Below are 16,295 nucleotides of genomic sequence, written 5' to 3'. Positions count from 1 at the left end.
CTATCTACCTATCTATCTATCTGTCTATCATCTATTTACCATATCTATCTATCCAGCTATCTATGTATCTATCTATCTATCATCTATCTACCACATCTATCTATCTACCTACCTACCATATCTATCATTTATCTATCTACCATATCTATCATCTATCTACCTACCTACCATATCTATCATTTATCTATCTATCTATCTATCTATCTATCTATCTATCTATCTATCTATCTATCTATCTATCTATCTATCTATCATCTATCTATCTATCTATCTATCTATCTATCTATCTATCTATCTATCTATCTATCTCTATCTATCTATCTATCTATCTATCTATCTATTCATCTATCCATCTATCTATCTACCATTTCTGTCTCTCTGCCACATCTATCAACCATATCTATCTATCTATCTATCTATCTATCTATCTATCTATCTATCTATCTATCTATCTATCTATCTACCTACCTATCTATCTATCTACCTATCTATCTATCTATCTATCTATCTATCTATCTATCTATCTATCTATCTATCTATCTATCTATCTATCTATCTATCTGTCTATCATCTATTTACCATATCTATCTATCCAGCTATCTATGTATCTATGTATCTATCTATCATCTATCTACCACATCTATCTACCTACCTACCATATCTATCATCTATCTACCTACCTACCATATCTATCATTTATCTATCTACCATATCTACCATATCTATCTATCTATCTATCTATCTATCTATCTATCTATCTATCTATCTATCTATCTATCTATCTATCTATCTATCTACCACATCTACCATATCTATCCATCCATCTAGCTATATCATCTATCTACCATATCTATCTATAATATCTACCATATCTATCTATCATCTATCAATCAAATATATATATAGACACCATATCTATATATGTGTGTATATGTATATACATGTATAGATATATACCATACGTGTGTGTATACACATACATATGTATGTATGTACATACGTGTGTGTATGTATATATATATAAAAGCATTTCTATAGTACCTACTATGTGCAAGGCACCATGCTAAGTGCTTTACAAATGTTATCTCATTTGAAAAGCATTTAAGCTTCTGTTTATGCACCCCTTTCATAGCTTTGCTCCCTCCCCATGCTTCTTTCTGGTACAGCCAAGGGCAGTGGGGGTGGGGGAAAGGAGAACAGTTGTAGTAGTCCAGCAATGGTCTTGGACATCCAGGGGATCAAGACAAGTGGCCCATTCCCAAGCCCAGTTTCCCTTCCTTTATCATACTTCGCCGCTATCTATAAATGGGGCAAAACCATAATCATGAGCCTTCTTCCATTTTGCCTTCTACCCCCTTTTTCTTTTTTTGTTTTTGTTTTTTTGCAGGGCAATGAGGGCTAAATGACTTGCCCAGGGTCATACAGCTAGTAAGTGTCAAGTGTCTGAGGTCAGATTTGAACTCAGGTCCTCCTGAATCCAGGACCAGTGCTTTATCCACTGCATCACCTAGCTGCTCCTTCTACCCCCTATTTTTACATTATAATAAAGGCTTGAAAAGACCCCACACACATTTTTAAATCCCCTTGGCCAGGGATTAGTTGCTTACAGCCTTTTCCTGCTATTCCTCCCATCCCTCTTCCCAACAATCATTTACACACACACACACACACACACACACACACACACACACACACACATGGCCTAGGCTGCAACTGGAGTAGCCATATCTTCAGCATGCAGATTCTGAGGAGGGTCAGAGGGGGTGGAGATGGGTGTCTGGTGCTAGGACTGCCAGACTGGGCTCAGTCTCATGCCCTTGCGATGCCATCATCTCGGCACCTTCCCCTCCTGGGAATGAACAGGACTGATGGCCCCGGGTAGGGTGGGTAGTAAGAAGAGGAGGGCGGAAGGGGGGAAGGAGATCATGATTTATAATTAAACACAAATCCAAAATAGAAGCAGCCTCAACAGAGCAGACACAGGCAACTGGGAGACCATAGCCAGCGGCTAGAACCGGGCAAGGCCCCCTCCACAGGTGAGTGCCACCCCCTCCTCATCCCATACTAAGCATGGCTGGAAAGATGAGCCCCTTGGTAGCAAATGCTTGGGGGTGGCAGGGGCCCACTTGGGTCATGGTAGTTGGGTGTGGGGAGAGTTAGAAGCCACCTGACCTCCACAGATAATCAGAGACACAAACATGAGTCAGAGAGGAAAACTGACAGTCAAGAGACATACAGAACTGCAAAGAGAACCTCACAGCCATGTGATCCTCCTCAGCATAGACAAGACAACCCTGAGCTGTGTATTTACAAGAGGTTGGTATAGGAGTGATTAATCACACCTGACAGGTAGCCCGATAGGGTGGTGTAGTGGTTAGGGAGCTAGTATGGTGTAGGGGAAAGCATGCTAGGTCTCTACTCAGAGGTAGTGCTTTCAAATCCTAACTTACTACCTTTAAACTATTTAAACTCTCTGGGCTTCAGTTTTTTCATCTGTGAAATAAGGAGAGGCATTCATAGCATGGGGGCTAGGGAACTGGTCTTGAAGTCAGGACAAATCCTCGGCCATGTGACCTTAGACAAGTCACTTAAGTTCTTCCTGCTCCAGATCACTCTCTAAGACTCTTGAGTTATGGAGAAATTTTCTCAACTGGGAGTTTCCTTTACCAGCTGCTCCCTCACCCAACATCAAGAGATGAGACTAGATGACCCCCAAGGTCCCTTGACAATCTTCTAAATCTACAATCTTCTTGGAATAGGAATTGTTGTTTGTCCTTTGTCCTCTAAGAGGACCATGATACCAGCAGTGATGTCATGACTTGCCGTGAACTGGATTTAAAGTGAGGCAAAGTCACCAGCCTCACTCTCTCTCCTCCAGAGCCATCTGGGTCAAGAAAGATTAGGCAGTAGGAGACCTTGGCCTTTTTTTCTTTTTTTGGTGAGGCAGTTGGGGTTAAGTGACTTGCCCAGGGTCACACAGCTAGTAAGTGTCAAGTGTCTGAGGCTGGATTTGAACTCAGGTCCTCCTGAATCCAGGGCCAGTGCTTTATCCACTGCACCACATAGCTGCCCCTATCAAACTTTTAAGAAAACAAGTTTGCAGACCCCAGGTTAAGAACCTCTGAATAAACTTTCCTTTTCAAAGCTCTTTACAATTACTCTTTACAAATGGGCTAGACTATAAACACAAATTCTGACAAACTCCCCCAAATCAAAAAATCCCCAGGGGTGGGGGGAGACCTGGACCAGGGTCTTAAAACAAGTTAGAGGCTAGGGGCAGGCAGAAAGCCCTCCAGGGCAGCTAGCTATCCGTGTAGAGGTCTGTACTCCATTGCCTGTGGGAATCCAGGGCCTCAGTCCCAACTGGTGGAGTGGGGGCGGATGGGGAGTAAGGATTCTCCAGATATCCTCCTTCCTTCTCCAACTCCACCCCTGCCCTCTGGTGCTGAAAGGAGCAGAAACCGTAGCCCTGCCCAGGGTGGTGCCCGAGAAGGACCCTGGGGAATCCTTGATTTGGAGCTGAAAGGAACCTTAGAAATCAGAATTGTGGATCTGGAACAAGAAAGGACTTCAGATGCCATTGGGTACAACCCCCTCATTTTACAGATGTTGAAATGAGGAAGTGCCTTGCCCAAGGTCATACAGGCCCCAACCATCAGAGACCAATTTGAACCCAGGTCATCTGATTCCCTGGGCTAGGTTAAAATGAACTCTCTGGGGGCAGCTAGGTGGCATAGTGGATAAAGCACTGGCCCTGGATTCAGGAGGACCTGAGTTCAAATCCAGCCTCAGACACTTGACATTTACTAGCTGTGTGACTTTGGGCAAGTCACTTAACCCTCTTTGCCCTGCAAAACCAAACCAAACCAAAAAAAGATCTCTCTGGTGAGAAACGAGGTGACTCCAAAGCTGCCCACGATCTCTCAGCTCAGTAACCCTTTCTCCCATGGGAGGTGCTAAGTTGTGTTGGTAGAGGTAAGGGCTACAGGGGAAGGAAGCCGGCTGTATTGGGTCAGAGATGTTGGGGTTTATCTACCTTTCACGCAGTCGGGCTGCAGGGTATGCGGTTGGCCACGCGAGGGCAGGCTTACCCCATGTTTGATTCTAGGAGGCCTGAGAAGGGCCTGGCAAAGGAAGAGCTGGGTGGGACTGGGTCTCTCCATCGCGACTGTACCAGGAAGATAGACAGTAACTGGATTTGGGGGCAGGAGCTTCCTGGAGGCAAACAGGCCCCCAGCCTCAAGCTGGTCAGAAGTAGTGCCGAGAGAGCCCTGAGACACCCTGGCCAGCCCATTGGTGGGGCCAGTCCTTGGTTACCTCCTGTTGCTGGTGGTTTGTTGTGGGTACCCGCTGCAGCCTCCCTTCTTTCCTGCCAACACCCCTTCTCCGGGGCCCCTTTCAGTGACATGATATGAGGCCGCTTACCCTGCGGTCTGTCCCAGGCTAGTACATGGGTGCTTTGAGACAGCCTGATGAATCTGTGGCCCGTGATGGGCTCCCTTCCTGGACAGAGATGGCCCAGGGTCCGCTCCTGCTCCCCCCTCCCCCCAGAGGCTTCCAGGTGGAGCCCTTGGAATTCTGGCCGCTTCACAGCATCTGTGTTCTCAGATGGAACCTCAGGCCCCTGTTCCGATCCCTATTGTTGAGTCCAGCACTGCCCTGGCCCCCAGAGCCTCCAGACTCAAGCCCTAGACCATGCTCTAGGTAGGTGGGGTTATTTATAGGTAAGATGCCCGTTATTGGGGAAGGGTTGGAGGCCCTCCTGCAGGATCAGGCAGTCCTTCCGTGGGCATGAGCTTAGAGCCAATTGCAGCCTGTGAGATCTGCAGAACCCCCCACACAGCCTGGGGTTTCCTAGGAGTTCAACACTGGTCAATGGCCATTTCTGCCACCAATTGGCTGTGGGAGCTTGGACAGATTACCCGGGTTCTATAGGTTTCTCTTCACCCCTGCTGCCAATTTTCAAGCTGGGATTGTAGGCCTTCACCCATACCTAATACCCTGAGTAGGGGTGTGGCCCGAGAAAGAAGGCACCACTTCCATCCCACATGGCCTAGTCATGGTATGCAGGGTGGGAGGTCAAAGCTGGTGGCACACCGGACCCTGATATATGGGACCTCACAACTTTATAAGATCCAACTTCCCAGGGATTTCCTTAGATAGCTGGCTCTCCAGATAATCCACCCTCCTGGATCAGACACAGCCAGTGTCTCCATTTCTGTGCCCACCAGGGCCCTGGAAACACGCTCTGTCACCCCAAAATGATGGTTCTGGATACAGTTCAGGAACGCAAAGGAGGAGAGGAGGAAAGTCAGGACTGTATCTAACCTTTCCTTGATCAGATGGGAAGGTTCACTGCTATGGGAGGTGAGGGTCTCAATGGGGAATTAAGGGTTGTGGAGGGTGTTTATGACCATTTTTTATCAGGAGTCCCAGGGCCAGTGGCAACAAAGCACTCCTGATGCTGGGAGAGGAACCTAGAGAGTCAGTCCTCTGTGGTTTTATCAGCCACACTCTTGGGTAGAGCTCAGTTGGCAGACAGAGAATAGTACAGGACATTATTGTTCTGGCTCCAGGTAGAACTTTAGTTCCTAGATTCAGCTGCTTCTGCGTCATGTGAGTGTCTCAAGAATATTACTAGTCCCTAACCTTACCTGAGAAAATTGTGAGAAGGAGCTGGATCCCCTCGCCTACCCCCTACGCCCAGGGCCAGGTGTCTCCTTCACACATTTGGGAGATATACATGCAAGTACTGTATCTACTATGTACTATGAAAAGAAGCCCGGGAGACAGCAAGCCTTCCATATTTACTGAATTCTTCCAGCCTGGCTTATTTCCAACATGAGGTGGTGGACCTGGCCCAGGTAAAATTGGTTCTTGTTTAAACTGTGAAGTCACATCATTTTCTTTTAGACACCTTTGTACTTTACTTGTATCCTACCCCCTGAGTCTTGTTCAACTAGTCAGCTATTTGTCATAAAGGCTTTGAACAACAGCCTTGAGGTGTCATCTCTCTCCCAGGTACCGGAGCTACTTGGGGAATGCCCAGTACACATTCCTACAAATAACAAATTACATACACCCTTGATTTCCAAATTGTTCCTTGAACCCAATTCCTTCCTTATCTCCTAATCAGCAGAGGTAATAGCCCAACAGTCAGAACAAGAAGCCCTGGCATGACAATTACAAAGGAAGATTATAGCTCACTTTCCTTGAATAGGAGATTGATTGATCGATCTATCTATCCATCTATCGATCGATCTATCTATCCATCATCTATCTATCTATCTATCTATCTATCTATCTATCTATCTATCTATCTATCTATCTATCTATCTATCCATCCATCCATCCATCCATCCATCCATCCATCCATCCATCCATCTATCTATCTATCAGTTCAGTTAATGAGCAATTAACCAAAGACAGTATATATTCCATGATAGTAATAATGATAAATGAAAAATCATAAAGAATCACAGAATTTTCAAGACAAAAGGATCACATACTTAAGCCTAATCCCTGGGATGCCGTGGGTCATGTTTAACCACTGAAATGAGGGGAAAACAATTCAGCCTCAGAGCTAGTCCATTCCACTCAGACCCACAGAGGATTTGGGAGAAGGAAGTTGATTAGGGGAGGGGGACTGAGGCCCCTTCTTCCTTCCAGAGTTCCAGACCCCTTTTGCTGGGCAAAGAACTGCTTTTTGTTGAGGAGTACATTGGGGGGAATATTACCCATTCAATTCAGAAAATACTAAACACCTACTAAGTGTCAGGCCCTGGGCAAAGCAAAGACAAAAATGATATTGTCTCTTGCCACCATTGTATTCTTCTACACACCAATAGGACTCTGGGACAACTATGTCCTGAGGAGGTAGACTTGAGCTGTTTGTGCCCCACACAAGTATGTGGCTAAGTTCTGGTAGCCAGTGGGTCACAGTACTGAGATTCTGGGTGGCCTCAGTTGGGTGTCTTGACAGGTAGCAAGAGGCTAGTCTAGGAGCAGAAAGACTAGAGATCTAGCTTCCCAAAGAATACAAATTTAGAGCCCTGAGGGGCAAGGTATGACAAATCCTACAGGAGTCACTTGTCTCCTCAGTCTCATGGCTAAGCTCAGGCAAAAAGGCCGGGGAGGTATTGGGCAAGTCCTTCCCTCTGTCCTTGTGGTTCTAGCAGAATGGCCTGTACCTGCCACCCAGGTAAGGCAGAGGTGAGGGAAGGGAAGACTGTGTGGAATTACAGAACAGGAGGGAGTTTTAAAGATCATCTGGTCCTTAGGGGCAGCTAGGTGGCACAGTGGATAGAGCACAGGCCATGGATTCGGGAGTGCCTGAGTTCAAATGCGGCCTCAGACACTTAACACTTATTAGCTGTGTGACCCTGGGCAAGTCACTTAACCCCATTTGCCTCATTAAAAAAAACAAAAAACAAAAAGATCATCTGGTCCTTAAGAGCTCCATCCAATGAGCTCAGCTCTCACCACCCATTCATTTGGGGGACATTGAAAGCTGAGGTCCAGAGAAATGAAGTCACTTGCCCAAGGGACCCCAGCGATGAAGCTGAACTCTAACCCACGCTCCACGTGACACTGAGCAAGGGTCTTTTTCTAAGATTCGTCCTCTGTAAAAGAGGGGCTTAGAGGTGATGACCTCAGTGACCCCCTCCACTCCTGGAGATGATCTTCTGATTCTCAGTCCAGAACTACTTCTCCTGGACGTGGCTGTGGAAGACATCCACAGGTCACATGCAGTTCCTTGCTGGGCTGCCTGAGGGGATGGGGATGTAGAATAGCATTTGATGTGCAGCTGGCCCAATGCTCCAGTGTGAGATCCCTATCCTTGCCTCTGACTCTGACACTTTCTCCCTGGGGGCTTAGATCTCTTGTTGACCTTCCTGCCCCCCTTCTTTCCATAGTTTCCAGAGCCATCTCCCAACTTCCCCCGGCCCCCGGGTGATTATATGAGAGGACAGATCTCTCTCCTACCACTCATCCCCTCACTGCTAAGAGAGATAGATGTTCCTCCCCCCCCCCAACCCAATTAAACACAAGCAAACAAAATAAAACAAAACAAAAAAACCAAACCCGGGTATCTTTCTTCTTAGTGATTGGAGAGACAGCTCCTCCTGGATTCCGGGACTCATTCCTCCTCCCCCCTTCCCTCCCCCTTCCCTCCTCCCTCACCCAGGGCCCGCACAAGGACAGCAATGGGATGCCCTCCCCTGTTTTCCAGGATGGATTCACTGCAGAGACAGGACCTGCGGAGGCCCAAGATCCATGGGGCAACCCGAGTTAGCACCCAGAACCTCGTCCCCTACCAGACACCCACCTTGGCCTACCTGCAGCGCCTGCTGTGGATTCGAAGGGCTTCCTCAATGAGCCACATCAATGAGGTCTGGCCCAACCTCTACCTGGGAGATGGGTAAGCCCACCTGCCCCAATTTACCAATGACGGGAGGGAATTACACAAACAGTAATGGGCATGGGTCTTCTCAGGGGTGACTTCTTCTCTAGGAATAAGTTGAAAAACTCAACTTCCTAGGCAGTGCCCCCTGGTAGGAGAGGGGAAGAATGAGGGAAAATACCCAATAGAGTAAAGTGGGGGACATGGCTCCCCAAGAGATCATCTTCTTTTCACCTTAAAACCAAAGCCCTCAATACATCTCTTTCCTCAGAATGGAGGGCGCCAGGTTCAGAAAGATTCATCTAGGCGGATTCTTCAGGCTGGTTCACCCTGACAATCCCCTGCCCTTAGGATGGGATTCCCATGACAGGGGTTGGTCTGAATCCAGAGAACTCCATCAATGTCTGGGCATGAGGGCCAGATAGATGCTTAAATTAGGTGCTCAAATAGTTTGCATTCCACTATTCACCTTGATGTAGTTGATAGAGAGCAGGCCTTGGAGCCAGGAAGACCTGAGTTCAAGTCCTCTCTCTGACACATACTGGCTGGGTGTCCCTGGGCAAGTCACTTAACCTTTGTAACACCCTAAGCAACCTTCTAAGACAAAGGGAAAGTGATCATCTGCATAGTTAGGAGTTTCCTTTTCTTCTATCAATGAAATCACAGATCTCATTCCCATCCCATTTTATAGATAATGAAACTGAGGCTCAAGGAAGTTAACTTTTTTGCCTAGAGGTAGCTAGGTGGCACAGTGGATAGAGCACTAGACCTAAATTCAAATCCAGCCTCAGACTCTTACTAGCCATGTGGCCCTGGGCAAGTCACTTAACCCATCTATGTCTACTTCAATCACCTCAACTGTAAAATGGGGGTCATAATAGGACCTACCTCCCAGCATTATTGGAAGGATGAAATGGGACAATATTTGTAAAGTGCTTAGCACAGCGCCTAGCACATAGTAGGTGCTTAATAAATGCTTGTTCTCTTCCCTTCTTTGTCTGTGGTCACACAGCCAGCAACTGTTCAGAGGCAGGCTAACAGCACAGACCTACTGTGTACAAGTCCAGTGCCTCATCCTCTCCACCTCTCTGCCCGTGAGGATTACTCGTCTCTTCTGCCACCTCAGCCTGAGCTCTCGTTGGCCTTCCTCCCCACAGCACAGGGGAGGCACTGACATTCTGCCCGCAGGAGCATTCCATGCCTTTCCTTCCATATTCACCCTCCAGATATGCAGCCCGGGATAAGAGCAAGCTGTGCCAGCTGGGCATCACCCATATCGTGAATGTGGCTGCCGGCAGGTTCCACGTTGACACAGGCACCAAGTTCTACCGAGGGATGCCCGTGGAGTATTATGGGATTGAGGCTGATGACAATCCCTTCTTTGACCTCAGCATTTACTTCCTGCCTGCAGCAAGATACATAAGAGCTGCTCTCAGCAACCAAGGTGAACCTTCTCCTCTTCCTCCTCTTCTCTCTTCTCTTTCTCCTTATTTTGCTTGTCTTCCTTCTCTTTTTTCTCCTCCTCTTCCTTCTCTTCTTCCTCATCTTCCTCCTCTTCTCCCTTCTCTTTCTCCTTATTTTGCTCCTCTTCCTTCTCTTCTTCCTCCTCTTTGGATTCTTCTTCCTTCTCTTCTCTTCCTCTTCTTCCTTCTCTCCTTATTTTCTTCCTCTTCTTTCTCCTTTTCCTCCTCTTCCTTCTCTTCTTCCTAATCTTTCTCCTCTTCTTTCTCTTTCTCTTTATTTTCCTCCTCTTCTCTTCTTTCTCCTCCTCTTTCTCCTCTTCTTCCTTCTCTCTCTCCTTATTTTCCTCCTGTTCCTTCTCTTCTTTCTCCTTCTACCTTCTCTTTCTCCTCCTTTTCCTCCTCTTCCTTCTCTTCTTCCCCTATTTCTCCTCTTCCTTCTCTTTCTCTTTATTTTCCTCCTCTTTCTTCTCTTCTTTCTCCTCCTCTTTGGCCTCTTCTTCCTTCTCTTTCTCCTCTTCTTCCTTCTCTCTTTCTCCTTCTTTTCCTCCTCTTCCTTCTCTTCTTCCCCTTTTTCTCCTCTTCCTTCTCTTTCTCTTTATTTTCCTCCTCTTTCTTCTCTTCTTTCTCCTCCTCTTTGGCCTCTTCTTCCTTCTCTCCTTGTTTTCCTCCTGTTCCTTCTTTTATTTTCCTCCTGTTCTCTTCTTTCTCCTCTTTTCCTCCTCTTCCTCCTTTCTCCTTCTTTTCCTCTTCTTCCTTCTCTTCTTCCTCCTCTTTCCCCTCTTCTTTCTTTCTCCCTCTTTTCCTCTTCTTCCTTCTCTTTCTCCTTTTCCTGCTCTTCTTTCTCTTCCTTCCTACTCTTCCTTTTCCTTCTCCTCCTTTCTCTTCCTTCTCCTCCTCCTCTCCTTTCTCTTCTTCCTCCTCCTTCCTCCTCCTCATCTTTTTCCTTTTCCTTCTCCTCCTCTTCCTGTTCTGGTGGTGGTGGTGGTGTTTGAGAGGGGAGTAGAAGAGATTGAGAGAGGAACCCAGGAAGAGTTAGGACAAATGGCTCTCAAGATCCGGAGTTAGACCTTTCCAGAAGGGCCCATTCTGAGAGGGCCAGGCAACTGGGCAGAATTCTCAGGGATTCAGGCCAGCTTCCCCTCCCTTCTCCACTCCACCCCAGAAAAGTGCAGATACTCTGTAATCTCCCATTTGGGAAGGATTAGTGAGAGGATTATAGACTCAGGGCTGGAAGGGGTCTCAAGGTCATCCTGTCAAATCCCTTCCACGTCCAGCTGAAGAAAGCAAAGCCCATGGGGCTTAACTGACTTGTCCAGTGCCATGCCAGTAGCAAGTCTGAACCCAAGTCCTCCAACTCCAAATCACTGTCCTTTCCCTTGCCCCATGCTCCCTCCAACCCCTCAATTTTCATTTGAGGAAACTGAGACCCAGAGTCCTCTGCCCCAAGGTCACATAAATAGCATCCTATATTCAGAGCTGGCAGAGACCATAGAGGGCATCAAGTCCAACTCCCCCTCATTTTACAGATGAGGAAACCGAGGACATTAAGTGACTTACCCAATGTCATACAGGTAGTAACAGAGATGGGATTTGAACCCAGGTTTTCTGACTCCAAAGCTAGAGCTCTTTCCACTGTGCCACTCTTGGTAAGTAAACTCCTTCTACCAGTGTATTCATCAGTGCCTGTTGTACAACTTACAGTCTGAAAAAGTTTCTTGGAGCACTGAGAAGTTAAGTGATTTTTGCCCAGTCTCACAACTGAGATATGTTATAGGCAAGAGGTCTTCCTGACTCTGAGCCTGTAGCTCTTTACCTACTGTATTATGTTGCCTAGTAGGTAATGAAATGTTATTATTCCTATTTTTCAAATCAAGGAAACCGAGGCTCCCTCAAGTGAGAAGTGAAAATGACCTTCCCTGGAAAGGATTTTTAGCAATCCTTTCTTTTCTCTCCTGTAGATATATTTGTTTCACTGAGGTGAAATCTGTATTTAGGAGGTATGAGGGAGCATTTAATCAGGATGTAAGAGAGGAAGTATCCCTAAAGGATGCTCTATTTCTCATCTACTCATCCATCCCCCCAGTTGAAGCATTGTCTAGAGCCTTCACTAGGATCGATGAGTCACTGACAGAAAAGTGGTGCTAGGCCATACTATAAGTGATTTGGCCCTCCTGCCTAGATGGCAATTGGATTTCCTGAGAAGTTTCTGGTGAACAAGGCCCACATGATGGGCCCTGGAATTGTCATGGCGGGGCCAGTTGCTCATAGAGGGGTTCAGGCTCTCCTGGGCCATGCCCAACTGGTGAAGCCAGCCCTGTAAGGACAAGGTTGGGAGATACATACCTTGTCTATCTCTCCACAAACATCTGCACACAGGTGATCATCAAGTTATAACAGACATCAAAGGTAACTCTGAAAGAGAGAAGGATTCATTCACAAGAGGACAACCCAAGGGTGAAAGGAGGGCAGAGCAGTCTGCAATGGAATGTGCTATGGAATGATTATCTGTATTTGAATTTCAGTTTGTTTGTTTTTATGCCTAACTACTGGGGTCAAGACAGTTTGCCAAAGACCATGATATGATTTCCCCTCACCCCACCCCCAACCCAATCTCCCAGTCACTGCTTTGTTATGGGGGAGGAGCTTGGGTAGCTTAGTGAAACTATGAGCTATGCCATGCAGGGTTACCTAAGACAGACAAGAAGAGATAAGAAAGTTTTCTGAAATGATCAATGCAAAGAAATAGAAGGAAACAATAGAATGGGAAAGACAAGAGATCTTTTCAAGAATATTAGAGACATCTAGGGAAAGTTTTGTGTAAAAATGGGCATGATAAAAGAAAAAAATGGTAGGGATTTAACAAAAGCAGAAGAGATTAAGAAAAGGTGAAAAGAATCCACAAAAGAATGTTTTACAAGAAAGACCTTAACATCACCAATAACCACAATGGTTCGGTTACTGCTTTATAGCCATACGTCCCAGAGAATGAAGTCAAGCTGGTCTTAGGAAGCATTAGTAACAATAAGGCTAGTGGAGGTGATGGAATTCCAGCTGAACTAGTTAAAAATCCTAAAAGATGCTGCTGCTAAAGGGCTGCACTCAATATGACAGCAAAATTGGAAAACAACAGTGGCCACTGGATTGAAAAAGATAAGTTTGTGTCCCAATCCTAAAGAAGGGCATGCCAAAGAATGTTAAAATTACTGAATAATTGTGCTTATTTCACATACCAGCAAGGTTATGCTTAAGATCCTGCAAGCTAGGCTTCAGCAATACGTGAACCAAGAATTACCATAAGAGCAAGCTGGTTTTTGAAGAGGCAGAGAAATTAGAGACCAAATTGCCAACATTTGCTGGATTATGGAGAAAGCAGGGGAGTTTCAGGGAAAAAAAACCCAAATCCATCTGCTTCTGCTTTATTGACTACACTAAAACCTTTGACTGTGTGGATGACAAAAAATGTGGCAAGTCCTCAAAGAGAGGGGGGTACCGTGTCGTCCTCCTTTTCTTCTGAGGAACTTGTATGCAGACCAAGAAGCAAAAGTTAGAACCCAGCATGAACAACTCATTATTTTAAGATTGGTAAAGAATGACAAGGCTGTATATTATTACTTGATTTATTTAACTTATATATACAGAATATATCATGTGAAATGGAATCAAATCAAAAGCTGGAATCAAGGTTGGTGGTAGAAATATCAATGATCTCAGATATGCAAATGATACGATTCTGATGGCCGAAAGTGAAGAATTAAGAAGCCTCTTGATAAGGGTGAAAGAAGAGAGTGTAAAAGCTGGCTTGAAGCTTGACATCCCAAAACCCTAGGACTATGGCCACGGGTCTAATCACTTCCTGACAAATAGAGGGAAGAGAAATGGAAGCAGTGTCAGATTTTATATCCTTGGCTTCAAAGATCCCCGCAGATGGTGACTGCAGCCATGAAATTAAAAGACACTTGTTCTTTTATTTATTCATTCATTCATTCATTCATCCATTTATTTATTTATTCATTCATTCATTCATTTATTTATTTTTAGTGAGGCAATTGGGGTTAAGTGACTTGCCCAGGGTCACACAGCTAGTAAGTGTTAAGTGTCTGAGGTCGGATTTGAACTCAGGTCCTCCTGACTCCAGGGCTGGTGCTTTAACCACTGCGCCATCTAGCTGCCCCTGAAGAAGACTTTTGAAAGGCCCATGGACAGCGAGGAGAACAAATCATAGCAAGTAGATCAGATCAGTCAATATTTAAGGAAATTAATTCAGTCCATTTGCTGGAAATACTGAAGCTGAAGCTTAAATATTTTGGCCACATCAGGAGAAGATGGGATTCATTGGAAAAGATCCTGATGTTGGGAAAGACTGAAGGCCAAAGGGAAAGGTGATGGCAGAGGAGGAGATGGACAGATGGTGTCATGGAAACAATGAACATCAACTTGGATAGGTTTTGGGAGGTGGATGATAGAACGGCTTGGAGTGTTGTAGTCTGTGGAGTCACCAAGAGGCAGATGTAACTGAACGACTGGACGACAACATGATACGATCCTGATTTCTTTGTCCTCCACCAGACAGATTCCAGACTTGCAGCTAGAAGGGAACCCAGAGGTCATCTGATCCAACTTGCCCATTTTGCAGATGAGGAAACTTCCTGGCCATGTGCGGCTAGCTATCTGAGGGAGGACTCTCTCCCTCCTGACCCCCCAAACCTCCACCTCTTATCTCAGTCGATGACCACAATTCATTCCACCTTAGGGTTAACTCTAGGTCCTGGAGCTGTCCATTCCCACCCTGAGAGAATGATGCCTGCCCAGGAACCTATGAACTCAAGACTGGGGCAAACCTCCACTATGACTCACTCTAGACACAACTCTTTTCTCCTTAGCTTCCCACTGCTTGACCTTTGAAATTCCATGTATTATTGGGATTTTTCAGAGCCATGCAGTGTAAATAAATTTCTATTCCTTACTGGACACCAGCCCCCTGGAGATGACTGGGGTTGAGCAAGGAAAGAGCTCCCAGCTAGTAGGCACTATCAGTTCACTTAGGGCCTGAGCCTTCTTAAGCAGAAGGGCCTGGAGCTTCTCTCAGACTTTCCCCCAGTTCCTTAGAAGCCTTGGAAGAAGAGGGACTGCATTTCCTTAGATTCTCCTTCATTCTTTTTTTTTTTCTTTTTGGTGGGGCAATGAGGGTTAAGTGACTTGCCCAAGGTCACACAGCTAGTGTCAAGTATCTGAGGCTGGATTTGAACTCAGGTCCTCCTGACTCTAGGGCCGGTGCTCTATCCACTGTGCCACCTAGCTGCCCCCTCCTTAGATTCTCTTTAAGAATATGCTTTAAAGGGGGCAGCTAGGTGGCACAGTGGATAAAGCACTGGCCTTGGATTCAGGAGAACCTGAATTCAAATCCAGCCTCAGACACTTGACACTTACTAGCTGTGTGACTCTGGGCAAGTCACTTAACCCTCATTGCCCTGCAAAAAGCAAAAACAAAAACAAAAACAAAAGAATCTGCTTTAAAAAAAAAAAAGAAAAGAATCTGCTTCCAGGTTGGACATGAGGAAGATTCTACTTGCAGTCCTTGACTGACATTAGGGATTAGCAGCATCCTTTAGATTTCAATGCCCAGGAACAAAACTCTAAGTTACCCACCTTAGTTAACATCTTTGCCTCTAATCTCTAGGGGACCTGGATGGGGCCATATCTACTGAGTATTCAACTCTCTTCTCTCGTGGTTGTGACTTGTCTTTTGTCTCTACCTGCAGGCCGAGTATTTGTGCACTGTGCCATGGGGGTCAGCCGATCTGCCACACTTGTCCTGGCATTCCTCATGATCTGTGAAAATATGACCCTGGTGGAGGCCATTCAGACGGTGCAGGCCCACCGAGACATTTGCCCCAACTCGGGTTTCCTCAGGCAGCTCCAGGTCCTGGACAGTCGGCTGGGGCGGGAGATGGGGAGGCTCTGACTGGGAAGGTAGCTGGGAAGAGACTCCTCAGGGGTCTCCCTTTCCTACCTGCCTTGCAGAAGACTGGCAGCCCCCATTGCTTACAAATGGACCCTGAGATGTAAATATCAAGTGTGGGGGTATCAGGACGGCAGGGGCGGGAAAGGTTGAGAGTTGACGTTTAACAGGTAAATTTGCTCAACTTGTTAAAAAAAAAAGATTCTTTATGCATAGAAGAGTTTGGTCTCAATCTATAATAAAGAATTAATTCATCAGACCCAAAATGGGCGTGTTCCTTGTGCTTATAGGGCCCAGTCAAACATGTAAAAAGGGTCTTCAACTTCTCCCTTTCTCTCTGCTGCCCATCTCATCTTTAGTGTCTTCAGCTGAAGGCCTGCATAAGCCTGGCCCAAATCAACAGATGCTTTGCCATCCCATGCATCACCAGATTTTGCCACTTTCCTCTGCATAAGACCACTTAGATCTC

At 46.0% G+C, this 16,295-nt stretch overlaps 1 protein-coding gene across 2 annotated transcripts; it reads left to right on the top strand.

Moving 5' to 3' along the window:
• Positions 1 to 1,919: 1,919 nt before the first annotated feature.
• LOC122742922 (dual specificity protein phosphatase 13-like) lies at positions 1,920 to 16,077 on the top strand. Of its 2 annotated transcripts, none has more exons than XM_043987515.1 (4): positions 1,920 to 2,036; positions 8,234 to 8,422; positions 9,631 to 9,848; positions 15,627 to 16,077. In XM_043987515.1, the coding sequence occupies exons 2-4, from the start codon at positions 8,235 to 8,237 to the stop codon at positions 15,827 to 15,829; spliced, it is 609 nt and encodes a 202-aa protein (XP_043843450.1). In that variant the 5' UTR covers positions 1,920 to 2,036; position 8,234; the 3' UTR covers positions 15,830 to 16,077. The 2 variants fall into 2 exon arrangements, with proteins under 2 accessions (XP_043843450.1, XP_043843449.1); XM_043987514.1 differs by having other exon boundaries at positions 1,960 to 2,036; positions 8,189 to 8,422.
• Positions 16,078 to 16,295: the final 218 nt, after the last annotated feature.

The sequence above is a fragment of the Dromiciops gliroides genome, chromosome 2 (genome assembly GCF_019393635.1).
Source record: "Dromiciops gliroides isolate mDroGli1 chromosome 2, mDroGli1.pri, whole genome shotgun sequence".
Classification (NCBI taxonomy): Eukaryota; Metazoa; Chordata; class Mammalia; order Microbiotheria; family Microbiotheriidae; genus Dromiciops; species Dromiciops gliroides.
Note: the sequence above shows the minus strand (reverse complement) of the source record. Positions and strands in the feature narration are given on the sequence as shown.